The sequence below is a fragment of the Erythrolamprus reginae genome, chromosome 7, assembly GCF_031021105.1.
Source record: "Erythrolamprus reginae isolate rEryReg1 chromosome 7, rEryReg1.hap1, whole genome shotgun sequence".
In the NCBI taxonomy this organism is placed as follows: Eukaryota; Metazoa; Chordata; class Lepidosauria; order Squamata; family Dipsadidae; genus Erythrolamprus; species Erythrolamprus reginae.
In genome coordinates, this window is record NC_091956.1 from 73,964,420 (window position 1) to 73,984,528 (window position 20,109).

General features: G+C 40.4%; 1 protein-coding gene across 1 annotated transcript in view; it reads left to right on the forward strand.

Moving 5' to 3' along the window:
• The first annotated feature begins 14,746 nt into the window (after nt 1-14,746).
• ARSJ (arylsulfatase family member J) overlaps nt 14,747-20,109 on the forward strand; it is a 29,187-nt gene continuing 23,824 nt past the window's right edge. The window contains exon 1 of the mRNA XM_070757850.1: nt 14,747-15,419. Within this exon, the coding sequence (XP_070613951.1) occupies nt 15,097-15,419 (323 nt within the window). The 5' untranslated portion in view covers nt 14,747-15,096. The remainder of the gene's footprint in view (nt 15,420-20,109) is intronic.

Here is a 20,109-nt window from a genome sequence, read left to right on the forward strand (position 1 = left end):
TTGACGGGACCCGGAGAAGGCCCACTCTGTGGGACCTAACTGGTCGCTGGGATTTGTGAAGCAGAAGGCAGTCCCTGAGATAATCTGGTCCGGTGCCATGAAGGGCTTTATAGGTCATAACCAACACTTTGAATTGTGACCCGAAACTGATCAGCAGCCAATGCAGACTGCGGAGTGTTGGTGTAACATGGGCATATTTGGGGAAGCCCATGATTGCTCTCGCAGCTGCATTCTGCATGATCTGGAGTTTCCGAACACTTTTCAAAGGTAGCCCCATGTATCCTTCTCATTCTGTGTGCCTCGCCATTATATGCATCGCATTTCAAAATGTCCTTAAGGAAGAAATGGTTGATTGTCAGTCTTACTGCAATGTGAGCAAAATTTCTGATTACTACAGATTATTGTATTGTCTTGAAACATTTTAGTTATGTTAGCCATTTAGATAAAAGTGTACTTTTGTGTGTGTGTGTGTGTGTTCTGTTCAGTTTCAGGATTGGCAAGGATTGCCATTTGTTCTGAACTTTTCGTTAGCAAAATTTGCCTAGGGCTTTCTGTCTTTGAATTAAAATTACTTCTCTCCTTTTCTAAGTTAGAACAATTCATGAAAGTAGGGTGCGGTTGTACATCATTTCCTAGCTGGCAAAACCCAGAGAGGATAACTACCTGCCTAGTAGCTGTTGGCTAAGGGCCTAAATTTTCAAACAATCATATAGAAACTAGATAGGAAAAAAAATGGCAGGAAAAGAGATTGTAACTTAGATTATGCCTCTCTTTATTTGACCTGCAGCAGTTGAAGGGGATGTGTAATATTTTTTTTCCAGTCACCCACCCATCCTGCCTGCCTCCATCCTTGCCTGCCACCCTGCTGCCTGCCATTTATTTATTTATTTATTTTGTCCAATACACAGTAATACACAATGAATGTTATAGAGGATATAGTAGAGAAGAAATGTCTTCTCTGTCCGAATCTGCGGAGAGGGGCGGCATACAAATCTAATAAGTAAGTAAGTAAGTAAGTAAGTAAGTAAGTAAGTAAGTAAGTAAGTAAGTAAGTAAGAGATATAGGAGAGACTATAGGACAGGGGACGGAAGGCACTCTAGTGCGCTTATGTATGCCCCTTACTGACCTCTTAGGAATCTGGAGAGGTCAACCGTGGATAGTCTAAAGGAAAAATGTTGGGGGTTGGGGGATGATACTACGGAGTCCGGTAATGAGTTCCATGCTTCGACAACCCGATTACTAAAGTCATATTTTTTACAGTCAAGTTTGGTTAATATTAAGCTTAAATCTGTTGTGTGCTCTTGTGTTGTTGTGGTTGAAGCTGAAGTAGTCTTTGACAGGCAGGACATTGCAACATATGATCTTGTGGGCAATACTTAGATCATGTTTAAGGCGTCGTAGTTCTAAGCTTTCAAGTCCAGCTAGTTTAATATCCTCTTTCTTCCAATAGCCAACCACATAGAAATTCTACGGTACAGTACATCTCTGCTTGTTTGCTTCTGGTATTCAGAACAATGGCAAATGAGGTTAATATTTTCTGAGAAGAGAAACAGACAATTATTTTGGAAAGTAATAGGCCTAATGGGTAAATCTGTAGCTGCTGCATGTTTCGTACTGTTCCTAGAGTTAGATAATGTAAGAATTGGTAGTTTATGTTGTAGTTTTTAATGTAATTTTTATGTACAGTTTTATTTTCAGGTAGCATGTCATTAAAATTTCTGAAGTCAGGCGACAGATACCCACAAGATCATATGCTGCATCGTCCTGCCTGTCAACAACTACTTCAGCTTCAACCGCAATAACACAAGAGCACGCAACAGGTTCAAACTTAATATCAACCGCTCCAAACTTGACTGTAAAAAATATGACTTTAGCAATCGAGTTGTTGAAGCATGGAACTCATTACCAGACTCCGTGGTGTCAACCCCCAACATTTTTCCCTTAGACTATCCACGGTTGACTTCTCCAGATTCCTTAGAGGTCAGTAAGGGGCGAGCATAAGTGCACTAGTGTGCCTTCCGTCCCCTGTCCAATAGTCTCTCCTATATTTTATATATCTTTTCTCCCATCCATATATCCTTCCTCTACTCTTCATTGATGTATTCTATTCTCATGTCTGTTCTTCTATCCCTTCCCTGATATTTACTACTACACGTTTTTATTCTCCTTAACTTTCAATTTGTATTGGACAAAATAAATAAATAAATTAAAAATAAAATAAATGTTAAAAGGTAATAGGCCTAATGGGTAAATCTGTAGCTGCTGCATGTTTCTTTCTGTTCCTAGAGTTAGATAATGTAAGAAATTGAGGCTTATAGTCAATGTTTATGCTGTAGTTTTTAATGTAATTTTTATGTACAGTGTTATTTTCAGGTAGCACGTCATTAAAATTTCTGCAGTCAGGCGACAGATACAGTTAATGAATGGATAAATGAATAATAAGCACAACTGACTCTCAATATAGCACAGGAGGGTGGCCATTATTATTTGACTATTTCTACATCTTTCCATTCAGGCCCCAACAATGACTCACTCTAAAAAAGGTTCTGCTGAAGTAAATGAGTATGCTTCCAAAAAACCTCTTAAGTCATTTTTTTTTTAAATGCTGCCTAATGAAAGTGTCATTTGGCTTGCAGTTACAACAAATAGTAATTTCTAAAGCTGCCAATTCTAACAGGAGTATTTAAAAGACCTTTTTGGTCACTTTAAAGGAAAGTTGTAGCCATTGCTTGGTGGGTTTTTTGAACAGCCAAATTGTACCAGTACAGTGATACCTTGTCTTACAAACGCCTCGTCATACAAATTTTTCGAGATACAAACCCTGGGTTTAAGATTTTTTTGCCTCTTCTTACAAACTATTTTCACCTTACAAACCCACCGCCACCACTGTGATGCACCGTCTCCGGACTTCCATTGACAGCAAAACACCTATTTTTGCACTGCTGGGATTCCCCTGAGCTCCCCTCCATGGGAAACACCACCTCTGGACTTCTATGTTTTTGAGATGTTTCAGGGGAATACCAGCAGCGCAAAAACAGGCGCTTCGCTGGCAACAGAAGTCCGGAGGTGGGGTTTCCCAGCGAGGAGAGCCTCAGTGAAATTGCAGCATCGCAAAAACACAGAAGTCCGGAGGTGGGGTTTCTCATGGAGGGGAACCTCAGGGGAATCCCAGCAGTGTAAAAATGGGCGCTTCGGCTGGCAAAATGGGTGAATTTTGGGCTTGCACACATTAATTGCTTTTCCATTGATTCCTATGGGAAATATTGTTTTGTCTTACAAACTTTTCACCTTAAGAACCTCGTCCCAGAACCAATTAAGTTTGTAAGACAAGGTATCACTGTATTTACATACACAAGGAATTTCACCATAAAGCACGTATCAGTAAATTTGCCATAAAACATGTATTATAAGGACGATCTCTGAAGAATATTGTTTCATCCTATCCATCATAGAAATATTGAATCCAACAAGATTTGCTTATGTTATTATAAGTAAAATGCACCCTTGCCCACAAATGGTAGAATTGGATTCCTTGTTACAAAGTGAGATTTATTCAAAGTGAGGTTTATCTCCAGTGGACCAAACTTAATATTTGCATCAGAAACACAAATTTGGTAGTGAAGTATATCTACATGATAATACAATGGTACCTCTACTTAAGAACTTAATTCGTTCCGTGACCAGGTTCTTAAGTAGAAACGTTCTCAAGTAGAAGCAATTTTTCCCATAGGAATCAATGTAAAAGTAAATACAGTGATCCCCCGAGTTTCGCGATCTCGATCTTTGCGAAACGCTATATCGCGATTTTTCCACCCGATGATGTCACTCCCTTCCTTTCTCATCTTTCTTTCTCTCTCTCTTTCTCTATCTTGCTTCTTCCTCTCTCACACTCTCTTCCTCCCTCTCTCATCTCTTTCTTTCCTTCTCTCTTTCTCTATCTCTCCCCCTCTTGCTCTTGAGCGGCAAGCGAGCAGCCGGGCGGGCAGGCGAATGGGCAAGCGGAGCGGCCGGGCGGGTGGGTGAACGGGCAAGCGAGCAGCCGGGCGGGCGGGTGAACGGGCAAGCGAGCAGCCAGGCGGGCGGGTGAACGGGCAAGCGGCAAGCGATCTTGGGGTTTCCCCTTTGCCTGGGCGGCGGGAAGACCCAGGGAAGGTTCTTTCGGCCGCCCAACAGCTGATCTGCTCCGCAGCGCGGCAGCAGCGAGGAGCCGAAGATGGGGTTTCCCCGTTGCCTGGGCAACGGGGAAACCCCATCTTCGGCTCCTCGCTGCTGCCGCGCTGCGGAGCAGATCAGCTGATGGGTGGCCGAAGGAACCTTCCCTGGGTCTTCCCGCCGCCCACACGCAAACTCCACCATCTGCGCATGTGCGGCCATGAAAAAAAGGGTGCGCATGCGCAGATGGTGTTTTACTTCCGCACCGCTATATCGCGACAAATCGAGTTTCGCGAGGGGTCTTGGAACAGAACCCTCGCGAAACCCGAGGGATCACTGTAATGTGTGCAAACCCATTAGGAAAGAAATAAAAGCTTGGAATTTGGGTGGGAGGAGGAGGAGGAAGAAGAGGAGGAGGACAGTCGCTACTGAAGGAAGAAGGTGAGGTGATGGGAATTTAAAAAATCCAAAACTTTACGGCTTAAAAAAAAAAGAGGGACTCTGAGGTGGCGAGGAGAAGCATGCGCCTCCCATACACCCGGCGCGAGGCTGCTTCCCATACACTGCGCCAGAGAGAGAAACTCAGGGGGAATGGCAGGAAACTGGCCGGGCCTTTGTGCCGCTCTCAAATTTCCTGGGAAACGTTTCCGGCCTCGGTTCTTAAGTAGAAAATGGTTCTTAAGTAGAGGCAAAAAAATCTTGAACACCCGGTTCTTATCTAGAAAAGTTCTTAAGTAGAGGTGTTCTTAGGTAGAGGTACCACTGTAGTTCTAAGACAGGAAACAAGGAAACATGAAGTTTTCATTTCCATTACTGCCTATCGTTACTAAGGAAATACTAACCCAAAAACGCTATTCTGTGCTTTTATTGTGTAATCAATGTCTATCTAACTTATTTTATTTATATGTATTATTGAATTTGTATGCTGCCCCTCTCTGAAGACTCGGGGCGGCTAACAGCAATAACAAGACAGCATATAATAATAATCCAATACTAAGAACAATTAAAAACCCATTATTATAAAAACCAACCATACATACAGACATACCATGCATAAAATTGTAAGGGCCTAGGGGGAAAGAGTATCTCAATTCCCCCATGCCTGGCGTCAGAGGTGGGTTTTAAGCAGCTTACGAACTTCTTCTACATAATTCATCTTATACATAAGTAACAAGTCTATAGTGTTGAAATGTTGATTTATTTAATCTATAATAAAGCAAAAATCAGAAATTTCCTGGTATGGACAAGATAATAACAGTTATCCACTGATATGTTCCAAGAAGTAGTGGGTTCTGAAACCTGTTGCTACTGGTTCGCGTGCGTGCTCGCACATGTGCAGAAGCATCCCGGGTAGGTGGACAGAGCCTCCTGCTGGTGCTAGTGGTTCACAAAACTGGGCCGAGCCAGAGCAACCCACTGCTGGTTCCAAGGTACCATAATTTAAATTTTTGGGGATGGGAGAGGAGAAATATGCAGCAATTTAATCAGAATGTCCCTGTTTTATTCAGTATACAAGAATATAGGAAGCTTCAAATTACTTTGGATGAATGGAGCGAGGGCCAATTTTATGCATGGTATGTTTGTATGTATGATTGGTTTCTTAAATTGGGGTTTTTAAACTACTTTTAATATTAGATTTGTTTATATTGTTTTTTACTGTTGTTAGCTGCCCCGAGTCTACGGAGAGGGACGGCATACAAATCTAATTAATAAATAATAAATAAAATAAAAATAAATTTAGGCCATTGAGCAAGACCAACCAGCTCTGGCCAAGAAGAATGAATGTTTATTGAATGATTGTTTTATTCTGTGGTTTTAACTATTTTATGTTGCCACTGTTTTATTATATCCTTGTTATTATTATTTATATTGCTATTATTATATTGTATTCAAGGAGTTGGGTGGCTTATAAATCCAATAAATTAAATTAAATTATTCAAGGAAACCTGTGAGATTTTCCATGCCTACTTAACCATGTCTTCTTTTTTCTTAACACATCAAATATACAAGTAGAGAAAAACAGAAAAGTTTCAATCAATCCCTTTTGACTGTTTAGTACTGTGCTCTGTTATCATGCAAAAACACCTTTAACAATAAGCAAGTCTGAATGGATGTAGTTCAAATAAAACTTGGGCTAAATTTTTGGACTGTCAGAAACTTACTAAAATTAATAGTATAAAAGAACTTTGGTTTGTTTACCAGTTATATATATATATATATTTAAAAACTAACATTGTGATTATTTGGGCATTTAAGAAAAATCATGAAGGGGAACTCAATCTTAGCAGATTTAAAATAGTTGGATTTTAATACCCAATGAAGCAAGGCTTGCTGTGGGATTCTGAAAGTTGTAGTCTACCCATCTTAAAGCTGCCAGGATTGAGAAATAATAGCCTACTTTTGCATATGGCAGTGCTGGATTTAGGCACAAAGCTAACAAATTACTATTTAGGGCCTCACAAAATTTCAAATTTTGGGGGAGGTGGTGTAGCTTTTAGAATTTGGTGTAGCTATTATGTGTAATGTAGTGTTTAAAATCTTATGTATCAAATTTTATGTGTAATTTTAAAATGGTTTTATATCTAATGAAAATAATCTTTGGCCTGGCTATCCGCTTGAACAAGACTGAAGTACTTTCTCAGCTTTTGCAAAAATACTCAGCCTATAGAACCAAAAATCCCTGGTGAGAATAACCACATGACAGATGTAAACAGTTTCAAATATTTGGGAAGTGTCGTCTCAAGCGATAGGTCTTTGGACACAGAAATTGACTCCAAGATCAGAAGGCCAGCAGCTGCATACTAGGCAGTTTCATACTAATGTGCTAAATCAACACAACACCTGCATCTCCGCAAAGCTAAAAGTTAATAGAGCTGTGATTACCCCTTTCCTCCTATATGGATTTCAGTCCTGGATTCTGTACCAAAAGTATATTAAACAATTGGAGAAGTTTCACACGTACTCCAGTTTCACATGCACTCTCCACTTCATCTTTGTGTTTTTGTTTTTGTTGTTGTTGTTGCATAACCGTATCTGCAGCCTGGAGATCTTGGATTATGCAGAGTCCTCCAGCATTGAGTCCGTGATTACCAGGGCCCAGGTGAGATGGATGGGATATGTTATAAGAATGGATGATTGCTATATACCTTGCCAGTTGCTCTAAAGCAGGTTGCCTGTGAGTCGGACCTGGCCCTGCGAGGTGCTTAGATCTGGCCCATAAGGTTATCCCGTGGTGCCTCTGCCAGTGAAAACGGGTTCCCAATCTCCATTTTTGGCTGAGACAGCCTCCTAAAACCCTCTGCCGGTGAAAACAGAGCTTTGCTTTCTCTGGCACAGTGGTTCTCAACCTAGGGATTGAATGACCGTTTCACAGGGGTCACCTAAGACCATGGGAAAAGACAAATTTTGCATGGTGTTAGGAACTAAAACTTCTATTCTGGTGTCTACAATCTGGCCAATCAGGCGTTTACAGTGGGGGTGTCCCTCTTACCTTCCTGCCCATCAGCTTAAAGCTCTGCTGGGAGAATTGGCCTTAGACTTATGGTTGGGGGTCACCACAATATGAGGAACTCTATTAAGGGGTTGCGGCATTAGAAAGGTTGAGAACCACTGTTCTGGCAGATGGTTGCAGGAGACCGTCCAAGCTGAAAATGGAGATTGGGAGCCTGTTTTCGCTGGCAGAGCACTCCGGCTCTCACAGGCACCCTTGACACGAGAGACGTCAAACTGGCCACACCCACCTTTGCCACACCCACCCTGGCCCGCTGAGGTCAAACACAACCCTGATGCGGTTCTCAATGAAATCGAGTTTGACATCCCTGCTCTACAGTGTATTAGAGACTGGGAAAAGACACGAAAGTTGATCATGCAAGCACTACAGGTGCTGTGAAAGAAGCCCTATGCCACTGTAACATTCAGCAAAAGGTACAACAAATTGCAGCTGCTGACTGGCGACTCCTGTGCTATGATGTCTCACTGGCTTTGAAGATAAACACTGCCAAAAACTGATGGAAAACCATGAGTGATATACAGCAATGAATGTCAAGTAATTCCTTTGGGTTAGACTCTGCCCTTCCAGACTGGGACAACAGAAAACAATATGTCTTCTTTGCACGTGAAGGATTATATATATACTGTATATATTTAGTTGTTTTAGATGTGAGATCTTCTGATCTAACTTTTAAATCAAGCTTTATGTAGCTTAGAGTCTTAGTAATCTAAATCCTGAACCTCCCATGAGATCTAAAATGTGTGCCTGTAGAGGCCCCTTGCTAAAATCCTCGCAACTTGGGAAATACAATAGATTATGCTTAATGAATATTATTTATTATAGTCAGGAAGATGTTAAAACTGGCTTTTTCAACATGCATTCAGTAACTATTATCTACAGTAACTGTTCTGGAATAGTTACTGTAGATAATAAGGAAAAACTGAGCAGGAGTGATTAGCAGCACAGACATTATTACAATAGAATAGAATAGATTTTATTGGCCAAGTGTGATTGGACACAAAAGGAATTTGTCTTGGTGCAGATGCTCTCAGCGTACATAAAAGAAAAAGATACATTTTTCAAGAATCATGTGGTACAACATTTAATGATTGTCATAGGGGTCAAATAAGCAATGAAGAAACACTCAATAAGCAATGAAGAAACAATCCGAGCCTGCGGAGAGGGGCGGCATACAAATCTAAATAATAAATAAATAAATAAATAAATAATCAATATTAATAAAAATCTTAGGATACAAGCAACAAGTTACAGTCATACAGTCCTAAGTGGGAGAAAAAGGATAGCAATGATGAGAAAAACTTGTAGAATAGAAGTGCAGATTTAGTAAAAAGTCTGACAGTGTTGAGGAAATTATTTGTTTAGTGGAGTGATGGCGTTCGGGGGAAAAATGTTCTTGTGTCTAGTTGTATTCCAGAATATAAATAAAGACAGAGGAGGACAGTTTTATTATTGGGAGAACTTAAGGGTCCCATATTATAAATAAATAGAAGGGAGGACAATTCTTGTCATTGAGAGAACTTTGTGTCTATTTTAGGGCCAGAATGATCACAGCTCAACGACAGAGCATAGATATTGCATATTCAGGCAAAGCAAAGCTGAAGAAAGCTCCTGCTGAGATCATTGCAAACTTCTCATGAAGTATGATCCATGAAGGTGGGGAGATTAGGGCAGAAAATCAGTGGTTAAATTATTTGAATTCCACCATTGCCTCAGCACAATCAAGACTAGCCCTGAAATAGGTTTGGTCCCCGTGTCCTACTGACTAGCTTTGCAGCTGTTGCCTTAAAGGGGAGAAAATAACAATAAAAGATCATTTGCTTTAAAAAAAAAATGCAGTGGCTATGATTTGGACTATCTTCCCAAATTTTAAGCCAAAGATTCATAGCTGCCATATTTCATCTCAATACATCACTGAATGGTTACTTCAATAATTGTTATTAGGACACATGGATTACAACAGAGAAGGAAGGGATTAAATAAATTGTCTCCTGTTCTGTCTGGGTCACTCCAGAAGCCAATACCAACCCAAAAAGAGAATCCAGACACACTGGTAAAAGGCAAAGGCAGTTTTATAAAATTCAAGAAAAACACAGGTAACAGAAAATGTCCTTACAAACAGGAAAATGCTGTATCTTCAGATATATCCACGAAGGCAAAAGTCCATGCAGCAATACAGAATTCTTGCTGCCAAGCCGAGGCTGTAGATAGCAGACCTACACCTCCCACGGGTCTTCCAAAGCTGCTGGGCCACAAGCCAGGAACAGAGACACTGAGAAACAAGACAGGATAACGCAACTCCAAACTGATAACACTCCACATGGCTTCAAGGGCTTGCCTGCCTTTTAAACCCTGCTAAGGAGGACCACACCCAAACCCAGCTGTTCCTAATTCAGTGCTGATAATACTTCTTTAATTGCTCCTTTCTTTGATCTGACCGTCTCTGTCACATGTCAATGACAGCTTGAGCTTCATCACCTAATGACTCCAAACTACTGGTTGGGGAGAGCCCCCCCCCCCGGGGCTCTCATGCTGTTCTCCTTCATCCCATTCCTGATTTTCCTCTCCCCGTCCGACTGTTCAGCCCCCTCCTCTTCGCTGTCATCCTCCTCCGGGCATGGAGCCAGCAGAGACACAGCCGGTCCCTGAGCAGCCTCAGGCTGAACCACAACATCTCCTAAGAAGAGTTTTTGTTTATGCTTGTCCACCATGTTTAAACAATTTTGCATTCTGGTGGTAGGTTTAGGATTTCAGCAATGGAAGTACTAAAAGACAACAATGATCACTATTTCCCCAGGATTATCATTTGCAAATTACATTAGTTTCTTTTTCTGATCACTACTTCCAGTTAAAGGGAGGTTTAGATTCTCTTAATGAGAGAAAATGTGCTACTATAATTAATGTTCCCCTAGCAAACAGAACAACATGTGCATACAGATAAAGCAACCAAGCCTGCTTCTGTATAATTAGTTCTTACAAACCAATAATCAGGAGCTAATTGCTTTTATTTCTGTTCACTAAATGGCTCTTTCCCTGCCTCCTTCCAACCCTCTAATTTATTTTAAAAATGCTTAATTATTTTATCATTTTATAAGTAGGAGATTGAGTAGATATATCCATGTTCAGAGCTGAGGATAGTGGAATTTCTTTACTATGAAGAACATTCTGCCGCACGAATCCCAGCAACCGATTAGGTCCCACAGAGTTGGCCTTCTCCGGGTCCCGTCGACTAAACAATGTTGTTTGGCGGTACCCAGGGGAAGAGCCTTCTCTGTGGCAGCCCAACCCTTTGGAACCAGCTCCCCCCGAAGATTAGAACTGCCCCCACCCTCCTTGCCTTTCGTAAACTCCTTAAAACCCACCTCTGCCGTCAAGCATGGGGGAATTGAAACATCTGCCCTGGGCCTATACAGTTTATGCATGGAATGTTTGTGTGTATGTTTGTTTTTAGTAATGGGTTTTTTAGTGTTTTTTCTTAAATTATTAGATTTGTTGTACATTGTTTTATTATTGCTGTGAGCCGCCCCGAGTCTACGGAGCCGCCCCGAGTCTAATAAATACAAATACAAATTTATTACACCGTGGTTTTTTTACAGCATTCGTTGTACAGCCTTCTATTCATCACAGATTTAGGTTTTAAGTACATTCTTTAAAAATTTTTCCCATTCTTACAGTCAATTCTTATACCTATATTTCCAATTTTGCCTAAAAAGCAAGAGATACCGTAAGTATTATACTATAATTATGGAGTAATCAGTAATTACCATGGTTTTAAGATTGGAGGAACAAAGCATTGCCAACAGTATTTTTGTAGTGAAATAAACTTCTACCAACGGATGCTGTAAGGACTTTCCAACACACACACCAATTACCAAGTGCAAAGCAGATTAAGAAAAATAAACTATGAAAAAAAAATAGCCGGAATGTTTGGAAATGGGAAACAGGGATGGGAAAATAAGAATAATGAACATGTCTTGCAATATTAGAGACATATGTGCAGTACCAGCAATACATACATGTTGAATTAGAAGCAAATAACATTGGAAAAAATTTAAGTAACAAATGTGAAAAATATTGTAAAATCTCTTGCAAGTCTAGGAAAAGAAGGATGGTTGGTGGTTATCCCAATCAATTCAAGAGGAAAACTAGTAACACTAGTCCCAAAATTGTGATTTATAACCAGTTTCAAAAACTTTACAGTTCTTTCCTTTTATCTTCTGTAACATTCCTTTCTCAGTTTTGTTCCTCCCCACCAACCTAACTCTCTATTTCATACATTTATGTCTCAAGGCACTTTTATGTGCAACTGATCAACTATTCTGCGGTCCAAGAAAGTTTATGGGGCAATAAATTTATTTGGGTTTTTCCCCCAGTTTATTTATTTATTTATTTATTAGATTTGTATGCCGCCCCTTTCCGTGGACTCGGGGCGGCTCACAACACAATAAAACAATTCATAACAAATCTAATAATATACAATTTAAAATAGTTAAAAAACCCCATTTTTAAGCAAACATACCTACAAACATACCATACATAAATTATATAGGCCCGGGGGAGACATCTCAATTCCCCCATGCCTGACGACAAAGGTGGGTCTTGAGGAGTTTACGATAGGCCAGGAGGGTAGGGGCAGTTCTAATCTCTGGGGGGAGCTGGTTCCAGAGAGTCGGGGCCGCCACAGAGAAGGCTCTTCCCCTGGGGCCCGTCAATCGACATTGTTTAGTTGATGCTGTCTTCAATTCCGGAATAAAAGATTCAGGATAAATCTAACAAAGGATTAATCACAATATTTTTTTTTCCAATGCACATTTGGTTTTCTAACATTCCTACTATAGGAAAGACAGATGCAAAGGATAGAACTCTTGCACAATTTGCCGCTGAGCAACAGATGTAACTATTCTCACCCCTCCGCTATAAATGATACTCGCCAAAAAGCTTCTTCCAAACAGCTTCCTTCAGAGTTGAGAATTACATATATTGGCTGCATCCAAACAACGTTTTAAGCTTTGTTATTTTTAACATTGCTTATCCATCTCCGGGGAGTTCTACAGCAGATTGCACCACAAACTAAACACATTACAATATCTAAAGTTCACACAAGATGCCAAAATACAAACCCTGGCCAAATTAGTTTAGAATGTTGGCCAAACGACAGCTGCACAAATAGTTCTGCTCATATCTATTGATTGCTTCATTAGGTAGCATTAGAATATTATTTTTCTGGCTTATATTAAGAGGCCACATAGGTTTCTAATTTATCTCTTTTGCTTCTGGCTGGCGCATTAATAAAGCAATGTTTGCTTTGTGTTTAGCATTTGACATGTTCTATGAATTCTGCCATACAGTGTTAAACACCAGTAGGGAAGAACATTATTATTTATTATTATTATTTATTAGACTTGTATGCCGCTCCTCTTCAAGGACCCAGAGTGGCTCACAACATGACACAGATCCAAGGAGAATCTGACATATATGTGACCTCCTTTCTTTTCAGGAAGTATAGATGAGGCAATGGAAGGCTAGACCAGTGTTTCCCAACCCTGGCCACTTGAAGACATCTGGACTTCAACTCCCAGAATTCCCCAGCCAACAAGGTTGGGAAACACTGGGCTAGACCACAAAAAAGGCAGAGGCAAGAATTTTTTTTGTCTGTGAATTTGCAAAGGAGAAAGTCTTATCTGTTCCTTGGATCATAAAATGAAAATGTGGGAACCAGCTCCCCTGAAGTTTGAAAAGTTTGAAAACTTTTTCTGAAAGCAAGGCGGGTGGGGGCAGTGCGAACCTCGGGGGAGCTGGTTCCCACATTTTCATTTTATGATCCAAGGAACCAGCTTCCCCCAGAGATTAGGGTTGCCTCCTTGCCTTTCACAAACTTCTTAAAACCCACCTCTGCCGTCAGGCATGGGGGAACTGAGACATCTCCCCCTGGCCTATATAATTTATGAATGGTATGTTTGTGTGTGTGCCTTGTTTTTTAAATAAGGGTTTTTTTTAGAGACTTTTAAATATTAGATTTGTGATACATTGTTTTTTGTTAATGTTGTGAGCCGCCCCGAGTCTGCGGAGAGGGGCGGCATACAAATCTAATAAACAAACAAACAAACGAAGGAAGGAAGGAAAGAAAGAAAAAAGAAAGGAAAGAAAGAAAGGAAAGAGAGAGAGAGAGAAAGGAAGGAAGGAAAGAAAGAGAGAAAAGAAGGAAAGAAAGAAAAGAAAGAGAGAGAGAGAGAAAGGAAGGAAGGAAAGAAACAAAGGAAAGAAAGAGAGAAAAGAAGGAAAGAAAGAAAAGAAAGAGAGAGAGAGAGAGAGGAAGGAAGGAAGGACTTTTTAATATTAGATTTGTGATACATTGTTTTTTGTTAATGTTGTGAGCCGCCCCGAGTCTGCAGAGAGGGGCGGCATACAAATCTAATAAACAAACAAACAAAGGAAGGAAAGAAAGAAAGAAAGGGAAAAAAAGAAAGAAAGGAAAGAGAGAGAGGAAGGAAGGAAAGAAACAAAGGAAAGAAAGAAAGAAAGAAAAGAGAGAGAGAGAGAAAGGAAGGATGGAAGGAAAGAAACAAAGGAAAGAGAGAGAGAGAGGAAGGAAAGAAAAGAAAGAGAGAGAGAGAAAGGAAGGAAAGAAAGGAGAGAGAGAAAGAAAGAGAGAGAGGAAGGAAGGAAAGAAGAAAGAGAGAGGAAGGAAGGAAAGAAAGGAAAGAGAGAAAGAAAGAAAGAAAGTTGTCCCCAAAGCGTTTGCTCAATAAAGCCCACAGCGCTTTTCTTCTCGGTCAAAATTCTAGCCGGCAAAACGGAGGGCGCGCGCGCTCCTTGGTCCGAGGGCCGGGAAGCGGGCGGGCGTTCGCTCGGCCCTTTTTCTCGCCAAGGGCGGGGTGTGGGAGAGCCAGGGAGGCGGTCGGGAGAGGGGAAAAGGAAACGAAGCGGGGATTAATTCGCCGGTGGCGGCAAACAGCGAAGCCCTGGCGGGTCGCGCCTTTCCCTCTCCTGAGGGAAAAAGAGAGAAGCTTAATTTGGCTCCTTCCCTGGAGCGGGTGCGCGCGCGCGCGCGGGAGTTCCCCCCGAGTCTCTGTCCCGCCAGCGGTGTGGGACGGCGGCATGAGGCGCGCGCTTCACAGTTTGCCCGCAGCTCCGTTGCAGCCTTCCTCCTAAGGGGTTGCAGAAGCCGAGTTAGAATGAAGCCGGGAGCGGCCCGGAGCGGTGGCTGAGAGCAGCCGAGCGCGACGGAGGCCACCTCGACGACGTCCCGCCCTGAGGGGACACCTCCCGAGTCTTGGACGGGCGGGCGGCGTTGGCCATGGGCTCGCCCTCCTTTCAATATTCCCTCACGGGGAAGACTCCTTGACCCCCGCTTTCTCTTTTTTCCCCTCAGGAAAATAAAAAGGGGGACGTGGGAGGGACAAGCGGACGCTGAACCCGGCTCGGCCGAGGGAAAATGCGAGCCGGGGGCTTGCTGGCCGGCTTCACCGTGCTCAGCCTCCTCGCTGGGGGGTCGGCGACAGAAGACCATGAGGAACCCAACGGGACAGCCAAGTGGGAAGGAGACGCCGAGGCGCGACCTCCTCCTCCTCCTCCCGCTTTCCAGCCGCACCTCATCTTCATTCTGGCGGACGACCAGGGCTTCCGAGACGTCGGTTACCACGGCTCCGAGATCCGGACTCCCACCCTGGATAAACTGGCCGCGGAAGGCGTGAAGCTGGAGAATTATTATGTCCAGCCGATGTGCACCCCGTCCAGAAGTCAGTTCATCACGGGGAGGTAGGTAATATGGGAGTGTGAGAGAGATCATTAACTTGATCCCAATGACCTTGTCTGGAGAACAAAAAAACCCACAATGTTTTATTTTTTTAAAAAAAAATATTATTAGAGTTGGAAGGGACCTTGCAGGTCATCTAGTCCAACCCCCTGCTGGTGCAGGAGACTCAACACCAGTGTTTCCCAACCTTGGCAAGTTGAAGATATCTGGACTTCAACTCCCAGAATTCCCCAGCCAGCAGATGCTGGCTGGTGAATTCTGGGAGTTGAAGTCCAGATATCTTCAACTTGCCAAGGTTGGGAAACACTGCTCTACATTATACTAGTCCAGAGATAGGCAAAGTTGGCTCTTCTAAGTCTGCACTTCTATTGATTTTATTATTTATTTATTTATTTTGTCCAATACACAATACATATTGAAGAGGATAGACATGAGGTATTATGTATAAAGAAAAGATATAAAAGTAGAGGAGAAGATATATGAAAGGAAGGAAAGATATATGAGATAAGGAGAGACAATTGGACAGGGGACGAAAGGCAGGCTTATGCACGCCCCTTACTGACCTCTAAGGAACCTGGAGAGGTCAATCATGGATAGTCTAAGGGAGAAATGTTGGGGGTTAGGGGTTGACACTACTGGGTCCGGTAATGAGTCAAGCTTGGAGCGATTAATATTAAGTTTGAATTTGTTGCGTGCTCTTGTGTTGTTGCAGTTGAAGCTGAAGTAGTATTTCTACTAGTTTTTTCTCATAATTCCTATCACCCATTTCCTCTCACTTAGGACTGTATGACTGTAACTTGTTGCTTATATCTTAATTTTTTTATTAAAATTGATTGTTTCTTCAATGCTTATTTGACTCCTATGACAATCATTAAGTGTTGGACCACATGATTCTTGACAAATGTATCTTTTTCTTTTATGTACGCTGAGAGCATATGCACAAAAGACAAATTCTTTGTGTGTCCAATCACACTTGGCCAATAAAGAATTCTATTCTATTCTATAACATGTGGACTTCAACACTCAGAATTCCCGAGCTAGCGTGATTGGCTCTGGAATTCTGGGAGTTGAAGTCCACAACTCATAGAAGAACCAACTTTGTCTACCCCTGCACTACTCCAATAGCAGTCCCGTCTTTTTTTTGAAATTTAATTAATACAGAAAAAAACAGTTTATACTTAAGGGCTTTTAAACTTAACAGTTTATACTTGCATACTGCTAAAAAAAATTAAAGGGAATGCTTAAACAACACAATATAATTCCAAGTAAAGCAAACTTCTGTGAAATCAAACTATCCACTTAGAAAGCAATACTGATTGACAATTGATTTCACGTGCTGTTGTGCACATTCAACTTCGTACAGAACAAAATATTCAATGAGAATATTTCATTCATTCAGATCTAGGAAGTATTATTTGAGTGTTTCCTTTATTTTTTTTGAGCAGTATACTTAACAGTTTATGCTTAAACTCATAAGTTGAACAGTTTATGCTTATGAGCTATTTTATTTCTTGGACACCGCACGAATTTGAGGACATCCTAAAGATCCATTTAGCCCAGGTTCTGGAGAACCAGTAGCGGAAATTTTGAGTAGTTCAGAGAACCAGCAAGTACCTCTAGCTGGCCCCAGAGTTGGGATGGGTATGGGGATATCCTTCCCCTGCCACGCCCACCAAGCCACACCTATAAAACCGGTAGTAAAAAACTTGGATTTCTCCACTGATTTCGCCCATAAAGTGTTGTACCTCGTGATTCTTGACAAATGTATATTTTCTTTTATGTACACTGAGAGCATATGCACCAAAGACAAATTCTTTGTGTGTCCAATCACACTTGGCCAATAAAGAAGTCTAGTCCAGTCCAGTCCAGTCCAGTCTAAATTGAATTTAGTGGGTGGAATTTCTTTTGGATAACTGGGAATCTTATTTTGCTGATGAGAGAATCTTGGGAGGTTATTTTCTTTTTAAAGCATCCCAACTCCACATTGTTGTTATTTGTTACAGACTAACTAACATGTCCCACCTGGAAGCATTTAACCAATAGCTGTACTTCATTTAATCCATTCTCTAAAATAGATGTTGCAACTTAAAATTACAGTATTTCAATAGTATCTAATTTACATAGAAGTGCTTCAGTGTTTTTGTCATTCTGTTCATGGCAATAGTATCAGTTAGGTAGCATTGTTTTTTACTTGTCTTAAATATTATTCTTCATTTTTATAAAGTGCAAAGCACAATATACAATAATAAAGATATACAGAAAACTCCAAACTAAACTAAACAACCCATAATAAAAAATAAAAAAGGAAGAAAACAAATAAATCAGAAAAAAGCTTCCTTATATATTAAACTACAATTACTAGCTTACAAAAATAATATATATTATAATCCATTGTAAAATATTGTAAAATATCTTAAAATCTATGCCAAGAAGGGCATATCATTTCCTCTTGTGATTAATGTGAAATAGATAAGTTACACATTTCCAAAGCCAAACTTTACCATCTAGAATAATATCACTTGTCTAGTTTCTCAATAATAGCCACCACAGGGCCTGGTTCAACCATATTTCCTCATGGAGAGTTATTTTAGAACTTTGGTATATAATTGAGGGTCACATTGATGTCTTTAACATTTAATAGTTCCTCCATAAAATTACTTATGTATCTTAAAAATACAACTATGCCTCCCAAACTGTCAAAGATTCATAAGATCATATCATATGAATTAATAAAACCAGAATTTTTGAATATCTCCAACCGAGAAAATCTGATCTTCATTTTTTACAGTACATCCAACACATTCTAAATACATTTCTTTTTATTCATCTTTTTATCAATACCATTTAAACATTGTTTTCTATTAATACAACATTGGAGATTTCAATTCTTTAATCCATGTTTAATATATTCCAGTAATATCTGCTGTAAAAATATTCTTGAACTTTTGATAAAGATATATGGCTACTTTAACTTCTTTTGTGAATTCCATCAAATAGAAAAGCATCACAGATGCCTTTGAAGCAGCCAAAGTTTCTAGCCAGAATGAGTCATTAAATGTGCTTAAGTTGAAAATACTGCCACTGTTGTGAGCTCAGATGACCCAATTCTCTTTAAAGTCAGGAAAAATTCTTCAAATAGTCTTATATAAGAATTTATTAAAGTTACTATCCTGGCTTCCACACATATTTTCCAATAAGACATTTACCACCTATTTTAAAAGTAGAATTTTTCCAAAGAGTTAAAGATTCGTGATCAGAATCAGGTCTACACCACAATATAGCCCAAAGATTTCCCCCAGCCTGTAGTCCTGGAAATAAGACTCCTTATCTACTAGAAGTTCTAAGAACTTATACCAGAGGTCCCAAAACTTGGCAACTTTAAGACTTGTGGACCTCAATTCCCAGAATCCTCCAGCCAGCCAGAAGGATGAATCAGGGCCTTTGCACCAGGATGTTTTTATCTGCAAAACTACGGTAAATAAAAGTTTCAAGTGGATGAAGGAATGCTAAAGTTGTTTAATTTGGTGTCATCTTCAAACCTTAACTCCTTTTTATTGCACTATTTATTAATTACATATTAGGAAATGTGTCACATGAAGTGAAAGCTATTTGATAAAATCTACAGTTTTGTGAAACTTTAAAGAACTCCAATAAAACTTCATACAGGGACAATACATCAAAATAGAGATTTAAAACACTTGCCATTCTTTACCCCAGGTGAAGTTCATTCCATAATGCTTCTGATTCTCTACCATTGAGGTTCAGAATTTTAAAGCAATTCTTGATGTTCTCCTTGAATTTCTTAAGATGTTTATGTATGTTTATTTTTAAAGTGTTTCATTTTAAACCAATTTCAAGGAACATGTTTACTCTTAAAATAATACAGCATTGGAGATGAACTTGTTAACTTTAATCCCTGATGCTATTTTAAAGTAGATTGTAGAATATCTCCAAAGAGACTTTGCTATAACAACTTTGGAAAAGAGAGTAGTTAAGCATCTTCTAAAATTGTTTAAATGTGCTTGCTATAAAAATGTTATGTTCTATATAAATACCTATCTATTTACTTAAATCTATTAGTAGTTCTGATCTCAATGGTAGAGAAGAATTATCAAGGGTTTGACTACTTTTCTGTGATGTCAGATCTTTGAAGAATACTATAGGGCGAACCTATAGGATATACTTAAATATTATCTTAATAATATTACTTCTAATCTTATAGATACATCTGTTGGAGTTTTTAATGCTTTCAATACTATAATTTCAAATACAGTGGAACCCCGACATAAGAGCTGCTCTACTTAAGAGCAACTCGAGATAAGAGCTGGGAGGGGAGAGATATTTTTGTTCTACTTACAAGCCCAAATTCGAGATACAAGCGCCAAGGAGCTGTCTCCTGAAGCCAAACGCTAACTTCCGCGTTCGGCTTCAGGAGACAGCTGCGAAGCGGCGCGCGTGTTTTAAAAGGTTGCAGCCGGCCTGGGGGGCTCGGGGGGGTGCTTGCAGCTTTCTTTCTTGCTCTTTTTCTTTCTCTCTTTTACCTTCCCTTCCTCTATTTCTTCTTTTCTTTCTCCTTCCCACCTTCTTCCCTCCCTCCCTCCCTCCCTCCCTTCACTCATTCCTCTCTTACTCTCCCCTTTCATAAGTTTCCTTGCTTCCTTCCTCTGTTCCTGTCCCTTCCCCCTTTCTTTC